The 27,439-nt window shown below is 40.2% G+C and overlaps 1 protein-coding gene across 2 annotated transcripts in view; it reads left to right on the top strand.

The window, feature by feature from the left end:
* slit3 (slit homolog 3 (Drosophila)) overlaps positions 1–20,262 on the top strand; it is a 247,638-nt gene extending 227,376 nt beyond the window's left edge. For both annotated transcript variants that reach the window (XM_085283729.1, XM_085283739.1), the window contains 10 exons: positions 255–394; positions 2,806–2,899; positions 3,530–3,667; positions 4,243–4,483; positions 6,049–6,179; positions 15,228–15,382; positions 15,846–16,006; positions 16,580–16,737; positions 17,158–17,363; positions 17,465–20,262. In XM_085283729.1, the coding sequence (XP_085139855.1) occupies positions 255–394; positions 2,806–2,899; positions 3,530–3,667; positions 4,243–4,483; positions 6,049–6,179; positions 15,228–15,382; positions 15,846–16,006; positions 16,580–16,737; positions 17,158–17,363; positions 17,465–17,712 (1,672 nt within the window). In that variant the 3' untranslated portion in view covers positions 17,713–20,262. The remainder of the gene's footprint in view (positions 1–254; positions 395–2,805; positions 2,900–3,529; positions 3,668–4,242; positions 4,484–6,048; positions 6,180–15,227; positions 15,383–15,845; positions 16,007–16,579; positions 16,738–17,157; positions 17,364–17,464) is intronic.
* Positions 20,263–27,439: the final 7,177 nt, after the last annotated feature.

Here is a 27,439-nt window from a genome sequence, read left to right as displayed (position 1 = left end):
AAAGGGAGGATTGATTCTCCCTAATCTTTATCGCAGAAAATAGATTAACAGGAAGTATGTGTGCTGCAGGAATAGCTGCAACTTGTTGGAATTTAATGAGACATGAAGTGGAGTCTCTAAATGAAAAGGATGATTCAATAGTTCTTCTTTAAACTTCTCTCACAGGAGCATTTACGAGGAGCTGATGATGAGTCCTCAGATCTTGCCCACTTGCTAGGTAATAATACACATTTTGTGTGTTTTTGCATGTGTAGCTGTGCGTGTCCGCCAGGTTTTGAGGGCCAACATTGTGAGATAAACCCAGATGACTGCGAAGACAACGACTGTGAGAACAACTCCACCTGCATCGATGGGATCAACAACTACACCTGCGTCTGTCCTCCAAACTACACAGGTAGACACCCACACAAACACACAAAAACTTTCAATAATGCACCCTCAGTCTTTGCCCCTGAGAGGCTGGGAGGGTCACCAAGTCCCACACTTACAAAATCATATTTTCCAGTTTACTGGATGGTAAGTTAGTAATTGACAGGCTCTCTGCAGTGACCTGAAACTGTTCCTGCAGGAGGTTTAAAGAGCAATCACATGAGAGGGAGACAGAAGGAGAATGAGAGTGAAATGGCAAAGATTGACTGTGTACTAGAGGGAAGGGGAAAAATAAGCAGAGCAACGGAAAGGGTAAAGAAATTGCCGATAAAGGGCAAAGGCTGAGAGGAGCGAGAGCTGCCCTGGCAGAGTCCGGCACGCTGAAGCTAAACTGCTGACTCTGAATTTAAGTTTTTCTGTGTGTAACAGTGTCCTCTAAGACACACACACGTACGCACACACACAAACACGAGGTCCCCTTTAACACTGAACCTCAGTCAATACACACTCAGCAGCACACACACCATGTCATTATCGTTGTTGGCTCTCAGAGTCCTTGCACACTGCCAGCCACCTTACCACATACAGCTGTTGCACACAAACACACACGTTCATGCGCACAGCTGGTTCCTCTGGCACCGAACTCCCCACTTAGCTCAGTGAACCGCAGCGCAATCATCAGGTGTCACATTAAGAGGACAGTACTTTACTAGTCACTCTCCTTTCTCCAAACTCAGCAACCAGGACTGTCACGTCATATTTGCAACACAGAGAGAAAAATCCAGATTTAATGTCATAAGACCTTTGAAACAGCTGATTTAAGGTTTCTTTAACGTGCTCAACAATTTAAATGTCACAGTAGCATTTTGATTATGGTAAAAAATCCATTTTATGGTAAATGGCCTGTATTTATATAGCGCTTTACTAGTCCCTAAGGACCCCAAAGCGCTTTACATATCCAGTCATCCACCCATTCACACACACATTCACACACTGGTGATGGCAAGCTACATTGTAGCCACAGCCACCCTGGGGCGCACTGACAGAGGCGAGGCTGCCGGACACTGGCGCCACCGGGCCCTCTGACCACCACCAGTAGGCAACGGGTGAAGTGTCTTGCCCAAGGACACAACGACCGAGACTGTCCAAGCCGGGGCTCGAACCGGCAACCTTCCGATTACGAGGCGAACTCCCAACTCTTGAGCCACGATCGCCCCAGATGATGGAGGAAAGGTCAGGAGGTCACAAGAAAATATAATTAATCCCTTGTGAAATTAAAAAAAAACTGCAATTCAGAAAGTATTAAATAATTTGGTGTGAAAAAGGCAACAAGATAATCAGTGTTTTAGAAAATTCGCAACAATGTCCAGATATGTTGCTCTGGAACTCTGCATGTCCCCAGTTTTCCACCTCTGATGCCTTGTTCCTGAAATAAGCAGCACTAAAGCACAAAGATCACATACCTTCACTTCATTACCCTCCTTGGTGGAAGATAAACCAAGCTGCATGGATGTAGTGTCAACAGTTTGTGTCTTTATATCTGTTAAAATCTCCCACAATTCTCATATGATCATATTATTGTGTAAAATGATTTTAAATCAGGTAAATCATGCCTAACATCTTTTTCTTTGCATATGATAATTATTCTAAGGTATTTCAGGTAATTCCACATTGATAAATTTATTTTGGCATCTTTAACAAAGTGCCTGAAGTGTGAAATTGTCTGCTTAGGGAGCTCAAAGACTGAATAATTAAAATTTACTTTCACAGCATGCTTTTTTTTCTTTTCTTTTTTTTACAAGTCAAACATCCTTTCAGAAATTGCGGTGTACTGTAGCTCAAAAAACCTGTGCCTAAAAGTGATTTGAGGCGAGGGTATTGGAGACAGACAGGGCGGGAAGGCAGCAGGATTAGATGAAAGCAGGCAGAGAATGATGGAAATGTGCTTGACCTTTCTCAATACCCGCTTCCTTCCTACCACTAACTTCAACTACTGCTTTTAAACACACTGTTAACCCTTCTCACCCTTTCAGCATGTGTATGTGTGTGTACATCTTTAGACCGCCTCCACTTTTACAGAGAGCATTAACCCCCTTCTCCGTCAGGTCTGAGAAAATGCTGATAGCGCTATTCCCTTTGTGCGTGAGGACATCCACAGCACATCTAAAGCCTTGACCAGGATGCTTTTCCCCCCCTACTGCTATTTGAAGATTACAGAGAGTATGTGTGAAAAGTTTAGTGTGCCCCCCTACTCCCATCTTTCTTCTGAAGTGTTATTTTTCTGTTTACCTTCACAGTTTTTCCCCCACATAAATTCTGAAAATATTTATTCAGATCATTCAGTGATGATGCAGCAGGCATAAAACACAAGCCTAAAATACGATTAAGCCTCACAGTTTCTAAATTGCTGACAGCAAATGTTTTCTTTTTCATCAGGTGACCTGTGTGACGAGGTTACTGACCCTTGTCTCCCTGGTTTTGACCCCTGTCAGCATGACTCCAAGTGCCTTCGCGTTGGCCGCGGTTACAGGTGGGCAACAGTTACATTTGGGGGATCCTTGAAAAACACTGTGTGAAAGTGACAGCGAGCTCACCATGTTAAAGCTGGCTTTTTGTGATACAAGTGAAAGCATTTTTAGGGGGAAATGTTATATTACACTGAACGTTTGTGTGTTTAAACCTTTTATACAGTATAAACCTAAAATCAATCTTTTTATAAATTATAAATAATGAATTATTATGCTATCAGATTAAAGGCTTCCATGTTGAAAAGGTTTGTTTTTTAATAGCCTAAATTAATGTTTCTTGCAGAATCCTTTCACATTGATCTATAATAATTTCATAAGTATCTAAATTAATTAGTGAGTTAAGATCATTAAAAAGTGTTCACTTAATGCCGATTCTGTTTGTTCCTCATTACTGTGTGGATAATGTTTTACGAATGTGGAACTGATATAAAAATATTTTTACACAAACATTTCCCACACTTATCCATGAGAAATGGGAAAATATGGTATAAAAGTAGAGCTCTGTTACTGACTGAGCTGTAGAAACGAACCAAACATGTCACCTCTTCATGCAGTAAAACACCTGTAGGCGAGAGGAAAAGTCTGTTGCCCACACACTGTGTAATTTTATCCTTATTTCCATGTCACTCAAGGTGTGAGTGTTTACCAGGCTACGTGGGCCAGCACTGTGAGCAGGACTATAATGACTGTCTGGAGAACAAGTGTCAGCACGGAGCGGAGTGTGTGGACGCTGTCAATGGCTATACCTGCGTCTGTAAAGAGGGTTTCAGGTGAGAGTCATGGAAACAAATCAGACACAAACACAGTGAAAGACTGGAGGGCCAGACTGGGAGGGGATACAGATGGCACTTCATAATCAGAGACTTGACTGTTTCGACCTACTGCGTGCATCTGTGTGTTTGCGCGTGTGTGTGTGCTGCAGATGCAGCACCATGTGGTTAATTATAGCAGGGACTGTTGGCGAGAGAGAAACAAATTCATCATCAGTGGCTGAGGGGGGAAAAACAGAGAGAAAGTCATGGATATGCAGAAGAAAAGGAAAGGAACGGAAGACAGAGCCATTAGAAAATGACTGTACGGGAAAAATAGGAAGTTTCACAGATTCAGAATGATCCAGGTGAAAACAAGAAAATATACTGAATCTGTTTGGAAGGAAAGGTCCCCGATTCAATATTTCAAGATTATTAGCTTTCTGTTTTAGCCACTGCAATCTCCTCGTGTAATTCAAAGAGACACATTACAAAACAAGTAGTAAACAACTTTTGTCACATAATAGAGATAAACAAATCATCCAATTAACGCTCTATAAATAAGTTATCTTCTGTTTAATCTACTTCTGCCTCAGCGGGCTCTTCTGTGAGAACCCGCCACCAATGATCTTGCTGCAGACCAGCCCCTGCGACCAATCCGATTGCCAAAACGGCGCCCAGTGCCTGGTGGTTGCTGGGGAGCCCATCTGCCGCTGCATGCCCGGTTTCTATGGCAGCAAATGCGACAAAATGGCCACTGTTCACTTCCTGGGTCGTGATGGGTATGTGGAGCTGCCAGCTGCAAAACTCCGCCCAACTGCACATATTTCGTTACAGGTAGGGTTAACCTTTGACCTCTGTGCATTCATTTTTGTTTTTCAAGGTTTACAAATCCAACAGTCAGCTTTTATTTTGAAATAAACCCAAAGGTGCAAAGGCTATATTCTGTAGCACTCCTCTTAAAAGATTTCCGTGCCGCTTGAAATAGAGCTGTGAGACATTCTAATCAAGCTTATAGAGTTAGTGCAGATGAAGCAAAGCCAACATCTGCTCCACCCTCTGTTTCCATGGCACACTGAGCACCGTGCCCACGCACACATACACACTCACACAGACCACACATTTTGGACACCTGAGAGTCATGTCCTAATGGACACATAATTTTCTTTTTTATTGAAATGAGAAATAAAGTAGGCAGAGAAAGAGAAACAGGAAGAGGAAGGTGGTTTAATTGATATTTACCACCTGTTTGGAACCATGGGGGCTTGCGCTTGTGCATGTGTGTGCGTGTGCTTTTGCGTTCTTGCCAGGACTTTTCAATGTCAGGGCCAAGGCTATTAAAACTCTACCAAGAGGCCTCGAGTCAGTGGTAAGAGAGAGAAATAGAAGAATGAAAGAGCCACTGCACTTCATAAATTACTATATGCTTTTTTCCTTCTCCTTTTTTCACTTTTTTCTTTTCTTTAAGGCTGCATCCAAATTCTCTGTTCATCCACATATATGCATCTTCTTCTTTCCTCCCTCTTCCACTTCACTTGCTCTCTCACTCTTTGTACTTTACACCTCTTACCCCCTTTTTCTCTTTTTGGCCTGCATGGCTTTCTCTTTTTTCCAGCAGCTTGTTAGCAGGTGTTGACTTGGCTATGCTCCATTGACGCCAGAGTGTTAAGTGCTTGGCCCCATGGCCCCATTTCCACTTGCTAGTTAGTTAGCGCTTAAAGGAGCACGCGAGCAAGTGTGACATGTCAAGTGTGTTTCTGAGACAAGTGTGGTGGAATTTGTTTTCTTTTTAAATGGTTTACAGTTGATGGTATAAAATAACCATCGTAAATCAGACACCCATTTAACCTGCTTTAATATTGAGTCAGATATGCATCAGCAATCTTAACTGAAGCAAAGTATTAGCTTTTCACAGAGTAGATCATTTCTGAGGTCTGGAGGTCAATATTTTTCAAGTTTGTGTACGTTTGGGAGCAGTGAGCAATCTGTTTTATAGTTGAACAGGGGACATAATTTTGTTTTACTAGAAAAAACCTCACTTACATCACTTGAGTAAAACAAGTTTAAAATAGCTAAGATGATCTTAGCTAGTTAGCTAAATTAGCAAGTTAGCTTACTAGCTAACTTGAAGTTGATTTGCTTAAATGATGTAATGAAACATCACATGATGCTATTATATATGTTGTTATACACACAGATATTATAGCGTCATATGCACACAAGCCCTGTTTTTATCTAAATAAAAATGAACAATTCAGGTCTATTTCCTTCTATATGTGCCACTATGACCTTTTACCAGATGATTACTGAATTAAATGAAATATGAAAAATATGACAAACTGTGTATCAAATTCTGTAATTTTTGACGGCTGTTTTTGTGTCCAACGTTTTTCTCTCTCCAGGTGGCTACAGACAAAGACAACGGTATTTTGTTGTACAAGGAGGACCATGATCCTCTGGCAATTGAGCTTTATCAGGGACACATACGTCTTATTTACGACATCGCCAACTACCCACCAACCACTGTGTACAGGTAGGCCACATAAAACAGAAAAGCTGTCCTTCACATTCTTAGAATTCACATTCACTTATTTGAATCATTATGAAGGTCAAGTTTAAGCATGCCTTAAGTACCTATGAGAGAATAAAGATTCATCCACTATTCTATCACTTTTATCTCGCTAATGTAAGCAGACTTATTATCGAATTTACTCCGACGTGGAAATGCATCAATTAAAATGATTTTGGTTTTACATTCCATTAAAGTTAAAACAAGCATTGTGTTGATACGTAGGTTCAAATTACTTTAAAAGCACACTTTGAAAAATAAAAAGCACATAGATGCATACCTTCCCCAAAAAACCATGATGAAAAAGAATTCAATTACTAAGGTTCAAAGAGTAAACAGTAGGTTAAAGATTACAAAAAGCATTCACTCACATAGACATATATTTTTGAGTTTACAGCCACTCGATAAACATTACAGGGATTCAAAGTGATTAAAAAAAATAACAGAAAAATATGCATATATGCACATACACAAAACTAAAGTCACCAAGAAAATGGATTTCAGTGGTTTAGTCATCCACACACAAATCTGCCTACATATTTTTGCAAAAACAGCAAGTGCGTCATAATTTCTAGAAAAATTCCCTTATAGTATTGACCATAAGAAAAAACAAAGATCATCAAGGAAAAGAACATGATAACATTTTCTTAGCAGTAATAGAACAATTTTGTGAGGCCTTTTAGTGTTATTATACTTATATTTGGTCGCTTTATCCAACTGAAATAAGATGTGCATTGTTTTGTAACACAAGTCATAAACTTCAATTCAAATGTTTAAATAATAAGTCACTTGATACAATAAGCAGTCACTTAATGCAACCCTGAAATAAGCAACGTCAAATAGTGTATCCTGTTTCAAGCAGTATTAGTGATGTAAGCTGTTGTTACACAACTTACTAAGTGCCAATTAAGTTTTTTCAACTCCACGTCTGAAGGCTACAGGGTGCACTGTAAAATAAACTGAGGGTGATGTCATCCATAGATTTATTTCATACACATATAAGACGAGGAGAAAGGGCTAATACAATGTCAAAATTACAATATGAAAAACTGCATACAATATTACCTCAAGTGGTTTTTGGATATATAACACACAGAGAATCTTATACAAGTTGTAACGTGGGCTCATCAGCACAAACATATGTGTATTTATGTTACTACATAATATCAAAAACAGCTCGTGGGTGTTTGTAATGAAACGCCATATATTAGACCAGATATTTACTGTACATAGACAGTGTTTACTGCACAGGGTAGGGTGAGTCCACCACGCTGCTAATCCAAATACAATACTGTTAGACTTTTATTTCTTATTACAGTGTATAAAAGTGTGGCTGTGTGTGTGTGTGTGTGTGTGTGTGTGTGTGTGTGTGTGTGTGTGTAAGGGGGGTTCTCATTCACTCTTCATTCTCCTTGCTGTATATTCTGAGTGATTTTCTTCCTTTGTGGGTTTTTTTCACACTTTCTCTGGATAAAAACAAAGTCATAAGAAAAGGAGACTGTGGTCTTTTGATAATATGCAGCCCGCTCATAATGAATTTAAGTTTAAGATTAAGGTATTACATCATACTACAAATCCCTTAAGTAACTCAAGGAGAAGAAAATTTAAGCCACAGTTTACTAGGTCAAGGGCAAGACTGGCTCTGCATCAGATATTTCAAATTTGAATCATTTACACCGTCAAATTTTTGTAGGAATTGTTCAGAATAATCTACCTACAGTAAAATCTGCATACAGATTGACTTTAGTTTATTGTTTAGCTTTTATACTTTCGTACTTTTTTATTAGTTCTCATTTTCCTCATGTTTTTATTTTGTTGTACTAATGTAAATTTACCTTGAGGATCTTTAAAGGTGCCTATAAATAACATTTATTATTATTATTATTATTGTTGTTGTTGTTGTTGCCTGATTTGCTTCTATGTCATTAGACAAACTTAGATTTGCTTTTCTCTGAAAAACAGAAATTCAGGTTCTATATAAATTAAAATTGATAGATGTTAATTACATTTATTTTAAATCTCAAAATAAGGCAAGAAAGTCTTTGCTTGTAGTAGAGTTAAATTGTTAAAGACAATATATGCTCCTTTATTTATATGACATTTGGTGTTTGTATCTACTGATATGATGGCATGTTTTTCATCAGATGCGATTTCCATATGGGTTAGGCAATGTGATAAACATTGGGTCGATTTAAACCTTGTATACAATCTGCGCCATTTGGGTGGAAAATCAGAATTTGCCTTTAGGACAATATCTTTCAGTTTTTGTTTTTTTTTTTCTTCCATGCTGTGCCTTTACCACAGAGGGCCATAGCTCAATAGAGATGCTGTGTTATATATTTAGCAGTTGTTCAGAAGACTCATGTATTGATAGTAATCAACTTTGCTCCAGACCTCCACCAGTACAGTTAGGCATTCAGCTCAGCTTCAGAGCTGCAGCCCTTTATTTAAAGATGTTCTTTCTTGGTTGGAAAGAAAAACCTACTAAACTATCATGTTTGACATTTGTATAATCTTTTGATTTCTGTGGTGCTATTCTGTTTCTTTTGGGTAGGGTGACATGTGGAAGCCACATATATCAAATATGACCTTAAAAAGAATATGTGCTTGTGTTTAACAATGAATGACATATCGGGAAAAGCAAGGAGAATACAAGAGGAATGGCTCATTATAGAGGAAGGAAGGATCAAATGAAAGACTGAAAATGATGGGATGAAGCTAATTAGATGTTGGCACAGATGGGGTGGGATGGAGGCAGGGCTGAAAGGGTTGACTAGGAGAGGGGACAGCAACAGAGACACACAGATGCATAGAAAGACAGATTGATCTGCTAACAGTCTGATAACGATAGAAAGAGACCCAGAAAGCCAGATGGATGGACTGATGCTGGATGGAAGGCATGAATGAAAGACCAGACGACACAATAAACAGATAACTGAGTAGAATACATTTCCCGCCAAAGGAGGAAAACGGAAGGGGTAAAACAGATGGATGGAAGCCGTCGAAATGAAAAGACCATGTAATGCAGCTGAACTGCAGGATGGATGAGAGAGGACTGAGGGATGACCGAGGGATGGAGTGAAAGAGGGCGAAGAACAGAGGGAAAAAGCAAACCACAGACTGAGTCAGGGAATTATCCTTGTCTGGTCTTGTTAACTTGACATGGGCCACGCCTGGAAGGGAAACAGACAGACACAGTGCAAGAACAACTGAGAAAAGTGGAGAGAGACAGATGACGACAGGGTAGAGAGAGAACGTATACCGGTACTTTAAGAACATAAAAAGCAGAAAAAATAGTGTCAAATGGGAAAAAACAAATCCGGATATGGGAGTGACAGAGTATGAAACAAAGATCCATACAATGAAGTCGTGTCTAAGCCTACAATGCTATAGCTCTCAGTAAACACTGTCTCTGAAAGGAGACAAGGCAGAACTCCAGTACTGAGGCTTATTTTACCACAAGCTGCTATGCGTTGCCATTTTTTGATTACATGACTCTGACTGTCTTATCTCCCCTAATTTAGAAATACATTGTAAACTAATTCAAACCACATGGCTGGGCAGGCACCACAAAACACCCTGCCACCACTGAACTGATAGTGTCCAGAATGGCGTAACTGTTTAACCACCACAATCTTAGCACAGCAATTCTGGCAGATCCCAAATATGGCACTGACTATACAGCGGTTGTACAGCCAGCGCCAGAAACCAGTGCCAGTCCCTGGGATGTTTCTGAGTGATCCCTGGGTTAGTTATCTTGTGAAGAAACTAGAGAGCCTGGGCGATATGTTCAAGCCAGTTTGGCACAGTGTGCTGAAATGAAGCAGTCATGGCCAGATAACACAGACCAGTGTTAAATGAGAAACCAGTCCGTCTGTGGATTCTTACAGATTACGTGTAAGGTCCCCTGTGGAGTTCATTTGTCAACAAATTTTACAGTTTACAGTAATAGCTATTAAAATAACCATTACTAAGAGCCATTAAAGCACATTGTGTGCAACCTAAATGATAGCAAATGTAATAATTTCATTTCTCTTTCCTCATAAAACATGCACAATCACTTTCTATACATTCTGTATTTTTCCATACATGTAATTTAGTTAAGAGGCCATGCATGCATTGCTATCACACTTAGATATCACCCACTGACAGCCTGCTTCACCAAGTGGCAAGCTCAGTATGCAGTTACCACCTTGTTTAATGACGGCTGTGACATCTCACTGATCATGAATGATGTTTCCACAGCTCGAGAAATATGCTGAAGGAGAGAAGAGAGTCGGCCGTGGAATAAGTCACACAACATTGACCTTCAAGACTTGAGTTTGATACTCGCCATTTGGGTTACATTTCAGCATTGTTAAAGTGTAGCGTTAAAATATACACTTTCACAATGCTGAACACAGGTTACCATGTGATGGGTGAGAAGTGACTTGTATCACCCTGATAACCTGGTAGAATACAATCAGGAATTTATATGCACTTATTCACCACCACTATATATCTCCTACATAATATGGGTCACTATAGGTATAAGAGGTTGACGACTAGCCATACTTATGAGTGATCACAACTGATCAGTGGGATAAATATTTGTCATAACAAAAATGGAGCTAAAAAAAAATCCACTGGCTAGCTTTAAAACAGAGAGGTGGCTAATACTAGAGAAATGCAAACATTTACATACATACACAGTGTATTGGAACTGCATATGCCTTTTGGTGCATGCACCTTTTGACAGAAGCAAACCTGTCCAGACAACACAAATATCAACAGCAAAAAAGGGAAAAAAGAAATTGAGGACTGCAAAAAGGAGGAGAATTTCAACAGGCCTCACTAAAAAAATACAGAGGCAGAAACCAGAGGGAATAATTAAACTGAAATGAATACAAGGGATGTGTTGAAGAGGGGAATGTCTCTTTTTGTAGTTCAAAAAAAAAAATCGAGATGGAAGGCAGCTACAGAAGGAGAGGCAGGGGAAGGTGTACAAGTCTTTCACTGTGCCCTCATTAGCGCCAGATGAAAGTGTTAAATGAAAATGTGTGCCTTTGTGTGTGCATGCCAGTGTGCAGGGGACGGGGCACAACGCATCTGTTTGTTGTGTATTCATGTGGTGCCCTTTACTAAATGTCACACTAATCTCCCATCAGGTCAAAGAGAGCACATCTACTGTTATTCATCAGCAAGTGACAGAGTGAGTGGTGCAGGGATGGATGGGTTCTTGAAAGGAGAAAGGGATCGAGCAGTAAAGGCAGCATAGAAAAAAAAGGATAGGGGAATGGATGAGTGGGCAGAAAGGAGACAGAAGAAAGACAGGTAAAGTGTTGAAGGAAGATGATGACGGATGGTTGAACAAGAGAAAAGGGAAAGTGATGCAAAGAATGGAAGAAGCATTATAAATGGCCATGGATTTGAGCTTATGTCAAACATAATCATTTCTGGAGGGCATAACGTAACATAACAGTTGGACTTTGTGCAGGTGTTCCTTAATTGTAACTCACTTAAATATGCAGCGTATCACATACACCCAGTATGGAAACATACATACAAACGAGTGACCATAGCAAGCAGTTTCTATTCAGATACAGGGCTTCCTCAAGATTTTGGACCTTCATTTGGGTGAATAAAGTGACTGAATGTCTGACCTGAATCTGGCCACAAGGCTGTGGTTAAAACAGACAGACAATCCTTGAACATTATAGGTTTAAAATTCTCAGAGGCTATTGAGACATTCGAATACTGAGTTCTTAGAGGCCTGAAACAACAAGTCCTCATTCCTGAGACTCGACATCAAAACGCAGCGAATCCACTCCTGAAAAGTACAAATTTCATCTGAACTGGCCAGCCTGGTTTAGTGAAAGCTGAAAAAATAAGGAAAGAAAACAGTGAAGGAGTGCTCCATTCTCCAGCTGCTGTCTCAGTAATGGCTAATTGAGGTTACCACAGCAATATGGAACTGGGATGTGTGTCTGCTGAGCATCATTGTAATCAGACTGGGCTGTTTAACACACACATACATACAGTCTCACAAACAAGTTAGCTCACTCGAACATACTTCGATATTGCACAAAGACTACATACTACTGTAGTTGTATAGACTTGTAGATGTATAGTTGTTAAAAAACATTCACACATGCATGTTTGCAAGCTCACATACAGACGCAGCAAATGTGCTTCAGAAACAGCGTAATAAATGACAGGAGTGGCTAATTAGATTTAACAGTGTAAGAGGATCTCCATGGTTATTTCTAATCCAAATATGTTTTTTCAGTTTGAGATAAAGTCAATGACCTGTAATTACTTCTGGGTTTGTATTAGACTCTGTTATATGACAGAAAGCCAGTTTTGGGGTTTGGGAAGTTCTTTTTGGTGAAGTTTATTTGTGTGTGTATGTGCTCATTCAGGATTTTGGACTGACAGGAAATTGTTGTCCCTTGTGGCTTTGGATGAATACAGTGAAAGTTAGAGAGAGAAGCAGTTTCAATCTGCTACGGCTGTGTGTTTGTTTTTATTGAATTCTATAATGGACAGTTTCTTGTACTAATACACAGGGCTAACAGAGTGCTCTTTAGAAGTGTCTAAAACATACACAATTGTGCACACATTTGGAAGCACTGTATCCATCCATCCATTTTCGTAACTGCCTGTTTAATTAATGGTCAGGCTTGGGCCTATTCGAGCTGTCATAGCGCAAAAGGTGGGGCGCACACTGGACAATATGCATATGTATCTCAGAGCTAATACCAAGGGACAAGCACCCATTCCTGCTCACATTCAGACTTATAGTTTACTTACAATTTAGATTAATCAGTTAACCTAATATTCATGTCTTCTAACTGTGGGAGGAAGTACCTGTTGAAAACCCACCTAAGCAAAGGCAGAAGATGCAAACTCCACACAGAAAGGCTCGAGCTGGCCAGTGTATTTAAACCCAGGACCTTTTTGCTGTTATATACTTTAAATCTGCAGAATAATTCACAAACATGCAGGCACACAAATCATGGACAAGCTATTGAAAATATCCACTTTAAAAAATAAGGACGTTTAATGTTGGTAACATTCAAACTCATACACTCACCTGCAGCGCTGCCAGCTGCTCAGACTCAGACACGCTAGTCTTTAGTCAGCTACTTCCATCTGGTGGATTTTTGGTTTCACAACAAGTCCAGTGCTGTGTTTGCCATGTCCATGTGTTAAAAAATGTGTTTATAGGGTTCCTAAACAACACATCAATCTGAGAGTTTTCAGCTTTGTGAGCAGCTCCATTTAATTTAAGAAGACAAGCAGTTGAGCAAATGAGGGGAAAATGAGATGAAGAGCTTTTGGACTGAAAGCAAATAAGCTTTAGAAGAGGAATAGGGTAAAAATGACTGTTAAATGACATTGGGGCTAGAAAGGTGATTGAAGCAGAGCAAAAGGAGAAAAAGAGAAGAGGAAGTGGATGGGGAAGAAGATAATGATGAATAAAGAGGAAAGAAGAGAATGATATGTAATGCAAAAAATGAAAGAACTAGAGTAATACAAAGTTAGGTTTGAGGAGGAGGCTGCTGAGGTACATAACTGATTTTTCTGGCTAGCAGACCATCATTTTGCTATGTTTACTAGGCCTGTTCTCAGCCTTTATTAAATTACATGGTTCCTAATGGAAACCATGTATGTGTCTATACTGAGTCTACAGTTGTTATTTTACAAGCTTTTAGCTGCGTGCTGAACACGACTGATGTCATGACAATCAAATGCTTTTCACATTTGTTGATGGACAGTCACATGTCCTTGTAAAACCTCCATTCAAATCTCAGATTAGCACTTTCAATTAATAGAAACTGGTTAAAAAAATAGATTCCTAATTTTTACCCAGTTGTCGAGGACAGTGTCACGTGAGGAGACAAAGCAAATGAGTCGATAATAAATTCTTGATTCTTTTTAAGGCCTGTTAATGTGTTATACTGTATGTTGTAATGCATACTGTTCTTTTGTCCTTCTGTATGGTCAGCATTTTTATGAAAGTCACACTGGCCTATATCCAGAACTCACAAACTTTGCTCCATTTGCTGTTAATGTAACATCGCTGTAATCTGAACGCTCTATAAACAGCTGTCAATCACAGCTGATTTAAGGCTCCTTAGCTAGTTAGCAAATAAGTGGTTGCAGACAAAGGGAAGTATTGTCCTGATGTTTCGCTGTGGGAGTCTGGAGCAGACCACCAGCAGAAAGAGTAGCTTCACTTGTTCATTTCTGTTTTTGATGTTCTGCAAGAACTTGGTTGAGCGGAGGCACGGTCAACTTTACCACCCCGCGATTTACCTCTCTTTCCCTCCCTGTCTCTCATTCTCGCTCTCTCTCTCTCCTTCTCTCAGCTTTGCCAAACCACTGTCTCTATAGCTGTCTGTCTCCCCTCCAGCAAAAACCACTTAGCAGAGAATCTCAGACACACGCATTCACACAAGAACACATACACTTTCCTCCCAGGGTCAAACGTGGTGCAAAAGGTCATAATGTTAGTTCTTTGCAGACTTCTCTTCAATGGAAACATTTATTCTTCCAAAAAATATCAGAACTTTACCACAATGGTCCAAACTGGTTGAGTCCGGCTATTAAATTGTAAGAATCCGGTTTTGCCCCAAGGCTTGAGCTCATCAGAACAAACAAGCCCATGTGCTGCTAGAAAGTACTGGGCCTCAACCCCCATGTTAGGAAATCATGAAATAGATCAAGCGCACATTATAATCCCTTCCACAGTAACACAATATTGAGGATGTAATCAGTGTGTTTTATGTCTCGGGATAGCATTTCGACACAGATTTCCCTAATTTCTTTTTCATTTAGGTTGGTCGATTTGCAAACACAACAAAACAAAGAAAAAATAGTTTGACTCGAAAATGTTTGGAGTCTGTTTTGGGTCTGTTTTTCCAATTTGCTCTAACAGTTTTTGCAACGGTAATCTATCATAATCATGCACGTACTGAAATTATGTCCTTTTTTTTCTGTTTGTGTGCATTTGTGCGTTCGTTACAGCGTTGAGTCTGTGAATGACGGGCTTTTCCACACAGTTGAGCTGCTTATTCAGAACCACTCACTGAGCCTAGTGGTGGATAACAGCACCAACAAGAGCCTGGGAAAGCTGGCACGCCAGCCCTCCGTCGACCACAACACCCAGCTTTACATAGGAGGTACGCACACGCATTTCTTCATAAACACGATGCATTTGCGGTACACAGATGTTACTTTGGCCTACCCTACTTCTTGTTTGCTGTGCAGCGCATGGGTACATACGCGTATAGGCACACACAACATGCAAACGCGCACGCAGACTAACGCACACTAAATCACAGCAAGGGTTGTGGTAAGGAAGTGGAAAACTGTTTTTATTCAACTTTTCTTCAAGAAAGAGGGTAGACACGCCTCTGAGAACAGTAACTCCTTTTTTCTCGAGTAAGAGAGACATACTGTTATTGTGCAATAGTGAGAGCTGCAATGCTGTATCCTTGTTGTTTTTTACACTGTATTTCAGTGTAAGCCAAGCCAGAATGAAACCAATAAAGGAAATATCTTAATCAAACATTATACTATACTTTCCATTGTTATTACTGCTCATTTCTGTCTGTTTCTGGTTTTATTTTCACCAATTCCCAGGAGTGCCATCCCAGGTCGTGGCCTCAGGTCTGCGTCCAGGGCCTGAACGATCCCCTCAGGGTTTTAGTGGCTGCGTCCACAATGTCCAGATCAATGGGGAGCCTCAAGACCTGAGTTATAGATCCAGAGGAGCAGGACAGCTACAAAGAATTGAGGGCAAGGTAATTACTCAACGGCTGGCATAGATTCCACAGCATTTACTAGAACGCACAGTAGCATGTTAAAATAAAATTAAAGTATCATAAGTTCATTCAGTGCTGTTAAGAAACCTTGAAGGTTTTATTGAGAACTCTATGGCCTACATTGGTTTTGTAACTCATAATCCCGTAACTCTGTCCTGTAAGTTCGCCTATCAACATATCATCAAAGAAAGTTATGTTTGGCAATAGTAAGAGGACATCTGGCTGAAATACCATGTAAAAAATCATAGTGAAAAACCTTATGACAGCAGTGTTCTGTTTTGGGTTCGGAGCAAGGATCCAATCCAAGCAAGCGTTCACTTTCATAATATAAGCCACAGTAGAAGTCTGATGAGTTTTAAGGCACTTCAACAAAGTCAGCAGCTGCTATGGAAAAGTATACATGCTGTCTTTCCAATTTGGAAACATATTTAATCTGGACCCTTGAAGGGCTGCAGCATTAAGGCAACATCAAAACATTTCTCTGGTTGCGCCACCTACCTCCATGCTTGTCGTTTCTAACAGTGATTTCTTCATTTTATGTTCTGTCACTAGGGTGATGGCATTCTTGCGGGGTGTCATTCGTGCAGTGTTTGTGCACAGGGTGCATGTAGAGAAGGAGGGGAGACGGGAGTAACTTGCGATTGTCCTCCTGGACGCAGTGGGGCTCTGTGTGACCAGACGACAGGCACAAACCTCTGTCAGAACAACAGGTAAGCCAAAATGGCAGAGACATTGAATGTGAGGTGTGAATTTAACTTGCAATTACTAACTCATAGGGGCACACATTCTGTAAAGCGTGCATTTTGTAACAGTTTTAGTTTAGTTTGCTAAGTTATACTGATAGGAGAATGAAAGAAACCCTCGTGTCAGACCCTTTGACCACACACAGAAGCAAAATTTCCCTGGTCAAGCTTTATTTTCTGTTTGTTATATAAAATGAATAATTGCCACCTGTTTGTGATGTTTCTAATGCCATTTTGTCATACAAGCCAGCCAGGTATCTGTTTAGTATAGATTTTGAAATCATGTGGGTTTAGTGGTTTTAAAGCAACCATGGATGAAACCACTTTCCAACCCCAGCATAATTCTCTCCTGTAACATGTTTTCCTTCTGCTCTGCTCTTTCTCCAGATGTTCTCATGGCCAGTGTGTTCCCAAGGGTCAGTCTTACAGTTGCCAGTGTAATGAAGGCTATCAGGGTCAGTTCTGTAACCGACGACAGGAGCCTCCAGCATGCAGGGGGGTTCGCTGTGGGCGTGGGGAGTGTCGGGTGTCAGAAAGGGGAGAGCCGTTCTGTCACTGTCAGCCAGGGTTCACCGGGCCTATTTGTGACACAGGTAACACTGAAAGATTATAAAAAGAAGAAACGGAAATTTGCCGAGAATGAGAGCATATTATGATTTAAAATGTGCTTTTTTTTAACGCCACCAACATGCAGAAATCACATGTCAAGGAGAAATGGTAAGAGAACAGCTGAAGCGCCACCAACCCTTAAGAACATGCACGTCCACCAGCAAGATTCCCCGCATGGACTGTTCCAGATCCTGCCAGGCTTCACCTGGTGTTTGCTGTAGCGTCACCAAGACCAGACGGAGGAAGGTGGTTTTCCGCTGCACAGACGGCACCTCGTACTCAGAGGAGATGGAAACCGCTCTGGAATGCGGCTGCTCCAAATGTCCGTTGTAACAGCACGGCAGTTTGTTTTGCAGCACTCACCGCCGCCTTTTTGTGAATTCCACACATCAACGAAGTTGTCGCTCGGAGAATTTTCCACATTGATGAGCACCAGCATGACACAATTTTTAATTTCCACATTTTGTTTGACCGCTGCCAATTTGCTGCCAAGAGAAACGATAAACAGAAACAAAAATGGGACACGTGTGTGTGTTTTGACAGAGAGAAAATATATTGTAAGATATAAGTGAGAAAAAAACATAGAAGTTATTTTTATTATGGATTTTTTTTTCTAAAAGATGATAAAAGGACTGATTTTTGTAATATGTTGATTATATAATGTGTTGCATAGTATAAAAATGTTATTTTTACCTTGTAAGAAGTACACAGCAAAATAGATTAACATTCCTTAAAAGTATATGAATTTATATATGTGTAAATCTATATAAATATTTACCCTAACCCAATGAATTTTATATCTTCTAAGTGTATTTGCATGATGTTAATGTGAGTGCCAATGTGTGGGACACTGGGAGAGAAGAGCAGAGAAGAAGAAGAGCTCTGTTGATTCCACACAAAGGAAAAGGTGGCAGGCTTTTGAAGTCCTTCTTGGAGGCTAAAAGCGAACTGTATGTGCCTAGCTAACCTGCTTCTCTATATAATGGACATTATCCTCACATGTGAGTTCCCATAAAAGACTCTTTTCACAGAGATGATTTAACAGTTTGCTCTAATATTGTGTCATTCTTATTTGCTGTTGCACGCCACACTTGGAGCCACATAAGGTTTGACATTAAATTGGAAAGGCATCTGCTATTCATTGGAAAATGTTATGAATCAGAAATTCCCATAGAAATCAATAATAATGAAAAACATGCTGTAAATTCAGCATTATGCTCACTCTGAACTTGTTCGAGTTAGACTGCTGAGATTTAAAACATACACAAGTGGAGACGGGAAGACATCTTTTTTGAGTTATCCTTTTAAATAACAAGAAGTTTTCTCTCAAGAGTCACTTACTGAGTGTAGCTGGTTGTGCTCCGAGGTATTTTTTTACACCCATAACAAATGGAGTGATGTCACACCTGCATAATACCTACACGTCAATGCTGCAATGTGAGATGTCAAACTTGGTATAAATAGCAAATACGCCAATTCTCGCTGTTTGCTATTCAATTAATGCTTAACAAGGACAAACTGTTTCAATAACAACAATACACCAAAGTCACATGTTTTTGCCTTAACAGATAAGGATGTCAAAAATCATTGAAAAATGTTGCTGATTTATGCAAGTTCACTACTTTTGATGTGCCTGTGTTGAAATCCAAAAGGTTTGCTGCAATATTTTCAACAGCTGCTACTGAATTGTTTTTGGATAAATAAGCATCATAGTGTCACATGTAGCAATTCACACCAGTCCATAACAACAATCAAAATAAATGTGTGGCCTTACGTGGTATACCTCTCCCTAATCTCTTAATTAGATCGTATTTTAAGGTCCTAGGAAATATAAAAACCTCGAATTAAGTAATATAAAGCCTTAACCACGTGGCAGTTCTTTCAGTTTGAAAGATTGTCTGTAGAAAGTGCCTCATAGCTTTGTGATGAATGTGAAACTGCAGTACCACGTACCAATTTCTGTGTTTTACCCTCTGTTATAAGAATAGAGCATTTGTTGTGTTACAATAACAATATATAATGCAAGAACCAATATTTGCTTTAAAATGCATATGGAAGGAATCATTTTATTGTAAAGGTGAAGATTTTGGTAATTCAATAATGGTTTTAATTTGAGTGTTGACATTGTTGGTGGAGGTTAAAAACTATTATGTGCTCTTGTTGACCAAAATGTAATTTGCTCCGGTGTGATCACAGCAAACCTCCACCATCACAACTAAAAACAGCTTCAGTCAGTTTGTCACATAAGAGAATCTGATTACACGCAAGAAACAACAACACAACTGAACACAAATACATTACCTGTGCAGTTTCTTATTGCCCACAGTTGACTAACACAATTAAAAGTATTAATATGATGTAACTACTACTGTACTGTTTACTTTATACAATGTTGCTTTGTTTACACAGAGGCAAAGCATCGTCAGTAAATTTACAGCTCTGCTATTAAAGGTTTGCAACAGTGTTAAAATGATGATTTTCTACACTTTTATTCTTCTTGCTTCTTCACTATGAACATTTTCCTTTCATTCCCTACTTTTCTTCCAATGTTCAAGAGAATATTATCTTTTCCCCACAGTGTCTCCTTCATTCACAACCTATCCCCTTTCATTTTCCTACTTGTTAGCTTCTATCCTCATTTTTACAGCAGTTCCAGCCTTTAACTGTCCCCTCGTTTCCTTTTACCCACTGCACATCTTCGTCTCCTGATACTGATTGCTTAGCTTTTCATTCTGAACAAAATAAAGCACCTCAGTTATTAGTTATTGACAATGAAAATAACTGTAAAATCAAACACGTGTATATGTCCTAGGTTTAAAAAACACGATTATGTGAGTGATAATTGATACTTATGTTGAATGTTAAAATTAAACTACCATTGAAACTATAATAATCTTTCATGTGTGAGTTTTTAAATACAGTGTGCCAGTGGAAAGTGTGCTTACTGTACCCAGTCTTCAGTCACTAGAGCTCAATCCACTAGAGCACCTTTGGGATGGGGTGAAATGGGAGATTCACAGCTGTCTTACTTGCAGTATGATGCCGTCATTATGGTATGTCACCATGCAGTATGTCAGTATGGAATGTTTCCAGCACCTTGTTTAATCAATGCCATAAAGAATTAGGTCAAGAAATCAAAGGGGGTCCATCCAGGTTCAATTTGGGTTCTGTACCAGAGGCCTGGGAGCTTAAGGGTCCTGCACAGTATCTTTGCTGCTCCGACTTTACTCCTCTGGACAGAGAGCTCGGATTTTGTTCCTGGTATCTGCTGGAGCCACTCTCGTAGCTTTGGGGTCACTGCACCGAGTGCTCCGATTAACGCTGGGACCGCTGTTACCTTCAAACTCCACATCTTCTCGAGTTCTTCTTCAGCTCTTGGTACTTCTCCACCTTCTCATGTTACTTCTTCCTGATGTTGCTGTTGTTTGGTACATCTATCAATGTAGCAGTCTTCCTCTGCTTGTCCACTATGACTATGCCCGGCTGGTTAGTCATCATCTGTGTCTGGAAGTCCCACAGAATCTTAACTCAGTCATTCTGGACCACACTAAGGGGCGACTCCCATTTTGACCTCGGGACTTCCATGCCATAATCTTCCTGTATACTATATTACACTTTTTTATGGTGTTTCATGTATGCCCTGCCTGCTAGCGTCGTGCACTCTGCTGTTATGTGCTGGATTGTCTGAGGGGCATCTTTACAGGGTCTGCACCTGGGTTCTTACCTGGTGTGATAGACCCCTGCCTCTATGGATCTTGCACTGAGTTTCTTCCTGTGCTGCCATAATTGTGCCTCTGTGCTTTCTTTCAGTCCAGCCTTGTCCAGCCATTGGTAGGATTTCTGAATGTCAACAACTTCTTCTATCCCCCGGCCTTCCATGATGGCTCCTCCTCACTTATAACTCACCAGTTATGGCATTAAACATATTGCTGCTCCTGGGCTGGTCTGCCATTACCCTTGAGTTGTTGCTTTCTGATGGTGTGTTGATGCTGATGGACAGTTGACTGCTGCAGTTAAGACTGATCGCCTCTCCTTGAAAATGCTACTCCATTTGTATTTTAAGTTCACATTTTTGCTTAATATTGATTTGAACTGTAACTTCTGAATTCTAAAAAGTACATGAAAAAAGGACATGTGCCATTCATTTTATTTGAATAAAATTTCATTTAGCGTTTGTAATAGGTTTAGGGTGTAAATGAACACCTGACCTTACCTGATTGGAGGTAAGATGGTTACATAGAAAACTGGGTGTTTGTTATACACTAAAGGTAGGAGTATGTGACAGTTATCCTTAGTGGTTGCAAAAGGTGCAAAATGCATCTGCACAGAGATATGCTTTAGTGGTCTTAAACTCAGAAACTCACAAATAAAATGTCTTAAAAGTTTTTAGTGCATACTATTAACTATTAACATCAATCCAGAAGAATACTTATCTTTGAACTGGTCCAACAGGACAGGTCTGCTTTTATTTTAGACACTGAGAAATGTTTTACTTTCAGAGAAATATAAAAGTGTTTAACTCTGATAACAAGAGTGTTTTGCTGTTTTCTTACAGATCACACTCTATGATATACGAGAGCCTTAACATTTCCCTAATGTTATCTGGTTTGCATGGAATCCATCCCTTTCTACTAATTAGCATGCAGGCAGCTGAGAAAGTCAAAACATCCTGACTAATGTTAATTGACCAGAATGTTTCTCACCAATAGATGGCAGCATTGTACAGACAGAGAGGACATAGCATGTTGATAACTTAGTGATTAGAGCCTACTGAACAGTCATATTTTGTTTCCCTAAGAGGGCCATCTAAATTTATACATTTAAACAGTGCTTAACACAAGTCAAGCCAAAAAAAAGAAACTAAAAGGAGTTTGTCCTGGATCAGTTGACCAGCTCTTTATTTTAGGTGTGATTTTCACATGTTTTTGATGCTAATATAAGAGAGGTAGAGGTAGGACCACAAGCCAACCCGCAGCAGCACAGACTGAGAGTAAACAAAACTCACAGTTTGGGACATCCCACGATTGTGTGCTCACACAGTTGCTCCAGATTTCTTGGCTGTACATTCATGTTCCACATTTTGTATTCCACAATATCACAAAGGTACTGTGCTGGATTTAGATTTGGAGAATTTGGATGCCATTCGAGCACAGTGAAGTCATGTTTTCAACACTTTGTGTGCTCAGTAGCTTGTGTACTTCTTGGTACACAATGTTGCCCACACAGTTACACCAAAATCAGGCCAATTTGCTATTACAATGCCAATTACATACATGGATGTAACCTTACAATCCAAATGTCACAGCAGCAGACCAGTCAGTGCCTAAACTTCTGTTGTCAGGTTTTGTTTAGCTCGTGCAAATTATTGGATCCGTTTCCTGTTCTTAGCTGACAGGACAGACACCTGGTGTCCTCCTTTGTTTGAGCTCATCTGCTTGAAGGTTGGAAGGTTTGTTAATTCAGGCATTTTCTTCAGTGTGAGCTTCACTTGGTGGCTGTTTGATGTTTCTGTGCAGTGTGAGAAAAAAAGTGTATTATGTGGTGATACATTATATAAGTTTCATATAGATTTTTCAGAGCACTAAATGCAAAAGGTAAAAATATATTTAAAAAAAAAAGCAAGGTAATGGTTTTTGTCTGACCAGCCGAAGCGTTTGTCCTCTTTCCCTCCCTTCACCAACTGGTCACGTCAGCTGGTTCTGCTGGACGTTTCTTCCTGTTAAAAGTGAGTTTTCCTTCCCACTGTCACAGAGTGCTTGCTCATAGTGGGTTGTCTGATTGTTGTGGCTTTCTCTGAAGTATAGTAGGGTCTTTACCTTACACTATAAAGCACCTTGAAGTGACTATTGCAGTAATTTGATGCTATATAAATAAATAATGAGTTACCTAGGAAATCATGTCAAGTAAATCTATTCACATTTTGAAATAACGAGCATTAACCAACGTGCTGTACAATTAAAAGGAATAAGACAGAGCAGGAAAATACAGAAAAGCACAAATCAAATAAGAGGAAAACAAAAAAAGAGAAGAGTTGACGCAAGTACATCTCAAGTAAAGAATTCACACCACTCTTTTTTGTGGTTTCCGTTTTTGAGCTTGTGTTTTTGTCTTTCAGCTTTCACTGCATGCGTGCACCTTACTGTTGGTGAACACTTCGCTTCAACGTGTTTTTGCTACATGTCTGTGTTAGCGCTAGCCTCTAGTCTTGGTTAATTTTCAGATTTAGATTTAGGGTCACATGTTTAGCTGAGAGGTTAAGCAGGTAACCATGTGCAACAAGGCAAAATGCAACCTGAGGTCCCCCGTTAGATAGAAAGTGCTTAAGCATAGAAAAAAGTCCTTCAATGAATGGTTGAAAGATGCATGTTTAATAAAGCTCCTGGAGTGCTCCAGTAGAAAAGTGCTACATAAGAATATGTCCATATCGTCAGCCTCTGTTTCTTTCTCTCTCTTCTTTCCTGTCTCATCGTCTCATCTGTATAACTGTCCTCTGAGCCTAAATCATGTCCTATGTTTAACTGAACATAGGACACGATTTAAGAGTAAGAATCTTGATTATAGGGTGGAGTAAGTGTTTACATTAAGACGTCAAAGCAAAATTTTGACTTCCTGGTGGTCTAGGTGATGCTTGGATTACCAACATCAGCAAGGCACTTCCTCTAAGCACAATGGCGACTGTACCTAAACCATTATTAACGGTAATCAATTCAAGAAAAAGACGTGCAGGAAATAATTCGTCATCCTTACCATCAGTGACACCATGAAATCCAAGAAACCCATACATCAAATGTAAATAAAATATGAAGAAATCTATCCTAGGTGCTATGAAACGGACACTGATCCATGTTAGAAATAAATGACCAGCTTATATGTGCAAAAACCGACTTTTTAAATAACCTCCTACACAGCTTATATTTGGTTTATAAAATCTCATAGAAAGAAAATCTAAACAATGTATCATACACACTATTACATAACCAATTCATTATTAATACAAATTATATTAATGATTAGAAAATGAATCTGTGTTATCATTAAAAGCTCAGGGATTTTAAACATATAAGCCATAATATTGTCTATCCATATACTGTCAGCATCAATCTGTTTTTGTAATAAAGCAACAGCGATCTGTTTCTATTCTTCAGAAAAGAGTAGCCTCAAAGCACTGTGTAAAAGTGCACAACAGTGTAGGAAACAGAAAGAGTGTGCAGCTAACCTAGTAAACTAAGTTGTGGTTGACCATTCCTCAGCTTCCGAGCAAACACTGAGTGTAATTACTCAGAACTACTGTGACCTGTACCAGAGAATGCTCAAGGTTCAAAAGCGCAAAGACGATGATGTACTTTATGTTCTCTAGTTGAGATTGTGGGTCAGGTGGTTACAAATTGTGAATCATGAAGCTAACTCTCAGTGGTCTTAAAGAAACTCCAGAGTCTCACAAATCCATCAAACAAATCATTCTAGCATGGTCTATGTTTTGCCTCTGTATCAAATGGATTTGAAGTCATTCTGTGATACTTGCTGCTAACATAGCCACAAACCGATTTTACTGTCACTTTTTGGTGATCTTTGCAAATACAAACATGTATAATGAGGATAGAAATTAATTGCTTAAAAATGTTAAGAGCAAACTATTTTGAATGTTATGCATGTGGTGTATTCATAATTGTCTCTGGTACATTTGTTGTATGGGCAGTATGTGTTCACTGTTTGATTGTGTAATTACGTGTTACGCACTGGCAATGCATGCCGGTAGATGGTAATACAGGAAGTAAAAGAGATGGTCTTACCGCACACAGTGGTCCCGCGTACTTATTCAGATTCAGAGTAAGAATCACACATGGTGTCAGAAGTGCTGTGTGACTCGTAAGACTCCATACATCTGCCGAGTGTGAGGAGAAGGGGAAGGTGGAAACAAAATGCCGAATGACGATGTAGACGATCGTCCGAGGGCAGGAGTTAGCACCGCGGCTAGCACTCCCAGCGCTACGTTTAGCATCCAACCACCGGAGCCCTTTGATTTTTCCAAACCACACGAATGGACAAGATGGGTCCGTCGCTTCGAGAGATTCCGTCAGGCAAGTAATCTGTCTGCGAGCTCGGAGGAAAATCAAGTGAACACTCTCATATATTGTATGGGAGACGAAGCGGATGACGTCCTGAGAGGACTAAAGTTAAGTGATGTAGACCAACGGGACTATGCTAAAGTGAGAGATAGCTTCCACAACTTTTTCATTGTCAGGAAAAATGTTGTTTATGAGCGCGCACGTTTTAATATGCGCAAACAAGAGCCGAATGAGACTGTTGATGCATTCGTGACTGCCTTGCATGCATTAGCAGAGCACTGTAACTACGGACCGCTCCACGATGAGCTGATAAGAGACAGAATAGTAGTGGGCTTGGCCGACATGAGGCTGTCTGAGCGCATGCAGATGGAAAAAGACTTGGACTTGGATAAAGCTATAAATATGGCCAGGCAGTCAGAAGAAATCAAAAAGCAACAGTCAGCTTTGAGAAGTGAAACAAATGTAATGCATGTAAATGCGAAAACAGTTGACAGAGTGATACAAAAGCACGACAAAACAAAGTTCAACATGTTCAAAAATAAAACTGTCAAAACACAACAGCAATATAGCAAGAGACAAAGTAACAAATGCTACAAGTGCGGAGGCTCTCCACATCCGAAACCTGAGTGCCCAGCAAATGATGCAAAATGTCATTTATGTGGAAAAAAAGGTCACTACCAGCGAGTCTGCAGACAAAGCAAGACAGTGCAAAGTATTGAGGAGGAAGAGGAGCAAGGTTTCTTCCTAGGCTCAGTTTCCAGTGACGGCCAGGCGTGGACAGCCAACATACAAGTGAAAGATGCAAAAATCACTTTCAAACTGGATACTGGAGCAGATGTGACTGTAATAGCTGACTCGGACTTATCAAAGATTTTTGCTAACGAACACAGACCAGTTCTCCAGCAGCCAGAAAAACCTTTGTTAGGCCCTGGAAAAACACCACTGGACGTTGCAGGTTTTACAAAGCTACAGCTCAACTACGGAGCGAAACAGACAACAGAGAAGGTCTATGTTGTAAGAAACCTGAGCACTCCACTGCTAGGCCTGCCCGCCATTACAGCTCTTGGCCTGCTGGTGCGAGTTGACGCGGTTTCAATGGACACTCTGAAGACTACTTACCCTAAACTTTGCAATGGTCTAGGGAAAGTGCAGCGGGCCTATCACATTAAACTCAAACCGAATGCTGTGCCGTACTCACTCAAAACTCCGCGAAGGCTTCCTCTGCCTCTGATGGGAAGGGTAAAAGAGGGACTCCAACGAATGGAAGAGCTTGGTGTCATTACCCGAGTTGAGGAACCAACGGATTGGTGTGCCGGCATGGTTGTTGTTCCAAAGAAAAACAGCCCTAGGCTAAGACTTTGCGTAGACTTTACCGGACTAAATGAGTATGTGTGCAGGGAAAAATATGTGCTGCCATCGGTTGAACAAAGTCTCGGAATGCTCGCAGGAGCCAAAGTGTTTAGCAAACTGGATGCCAACATGGGCTTCTGGCAGATTCCCCTGTCCGATGAGTCTGCCAAACTCACCACCTTCATCACACCCTTTGGGCGGTTCCACTTTAACCGCCTACCGTTTGGGATCAACTCAGCGCCCGAACACTTTCAGCGCATGATGGCGGAGGTCATCGAGGGTCTCGAAGGAGTGGTGTGTCACATTGACGATGTGTTGGTGTGGGGACGTAACCATCAGGAGCACGATTCCCGTCTCCATGCTACACTGCAAAGACTGGAAAAAGCAGGCATAACGCTGAATGTTGAAAAATGCGAGCTCTCCCAGAGCAAGGTTGCTTTCTTGGGTCACATCATAGCGGATACAGGAATCAGTCCTGACCCGAAGAAAACGGAGGCAATTACAGAAATGACAGAGCCAACTAATGTGTCAGAGTTGCGCAGTTTTCTGGGCATGGTGAATCAAGTGGGCAAGTTCATCCCCCATTTAGCTGAAAAAGACAAAGCCCTGCGAGATCTTCTTTCCAAAAAGAACGCATGGTATTG

This window comes from Mchenga conophoros, linkage group LG2 (assembly GCF_057382185.1).
Source record: "Mchenga conophoros isolate Kocher_MC1m ecotype Shallow Benthic linkage group LG2, M_conophoros_male_GT1.1, whole genome shotgun sequence".
In the NCBI taxonomy this organism is placed as follows: domain Eukaryota; kingdom Metazoa; phylum Chordata; class Actinopteri; order Cichliformes; family Cichlidae; genus Mchenga; species Mchenga conophoros.
This window is presented reverse-complemented; position numbering and strand designations above follow the sequence as displayed.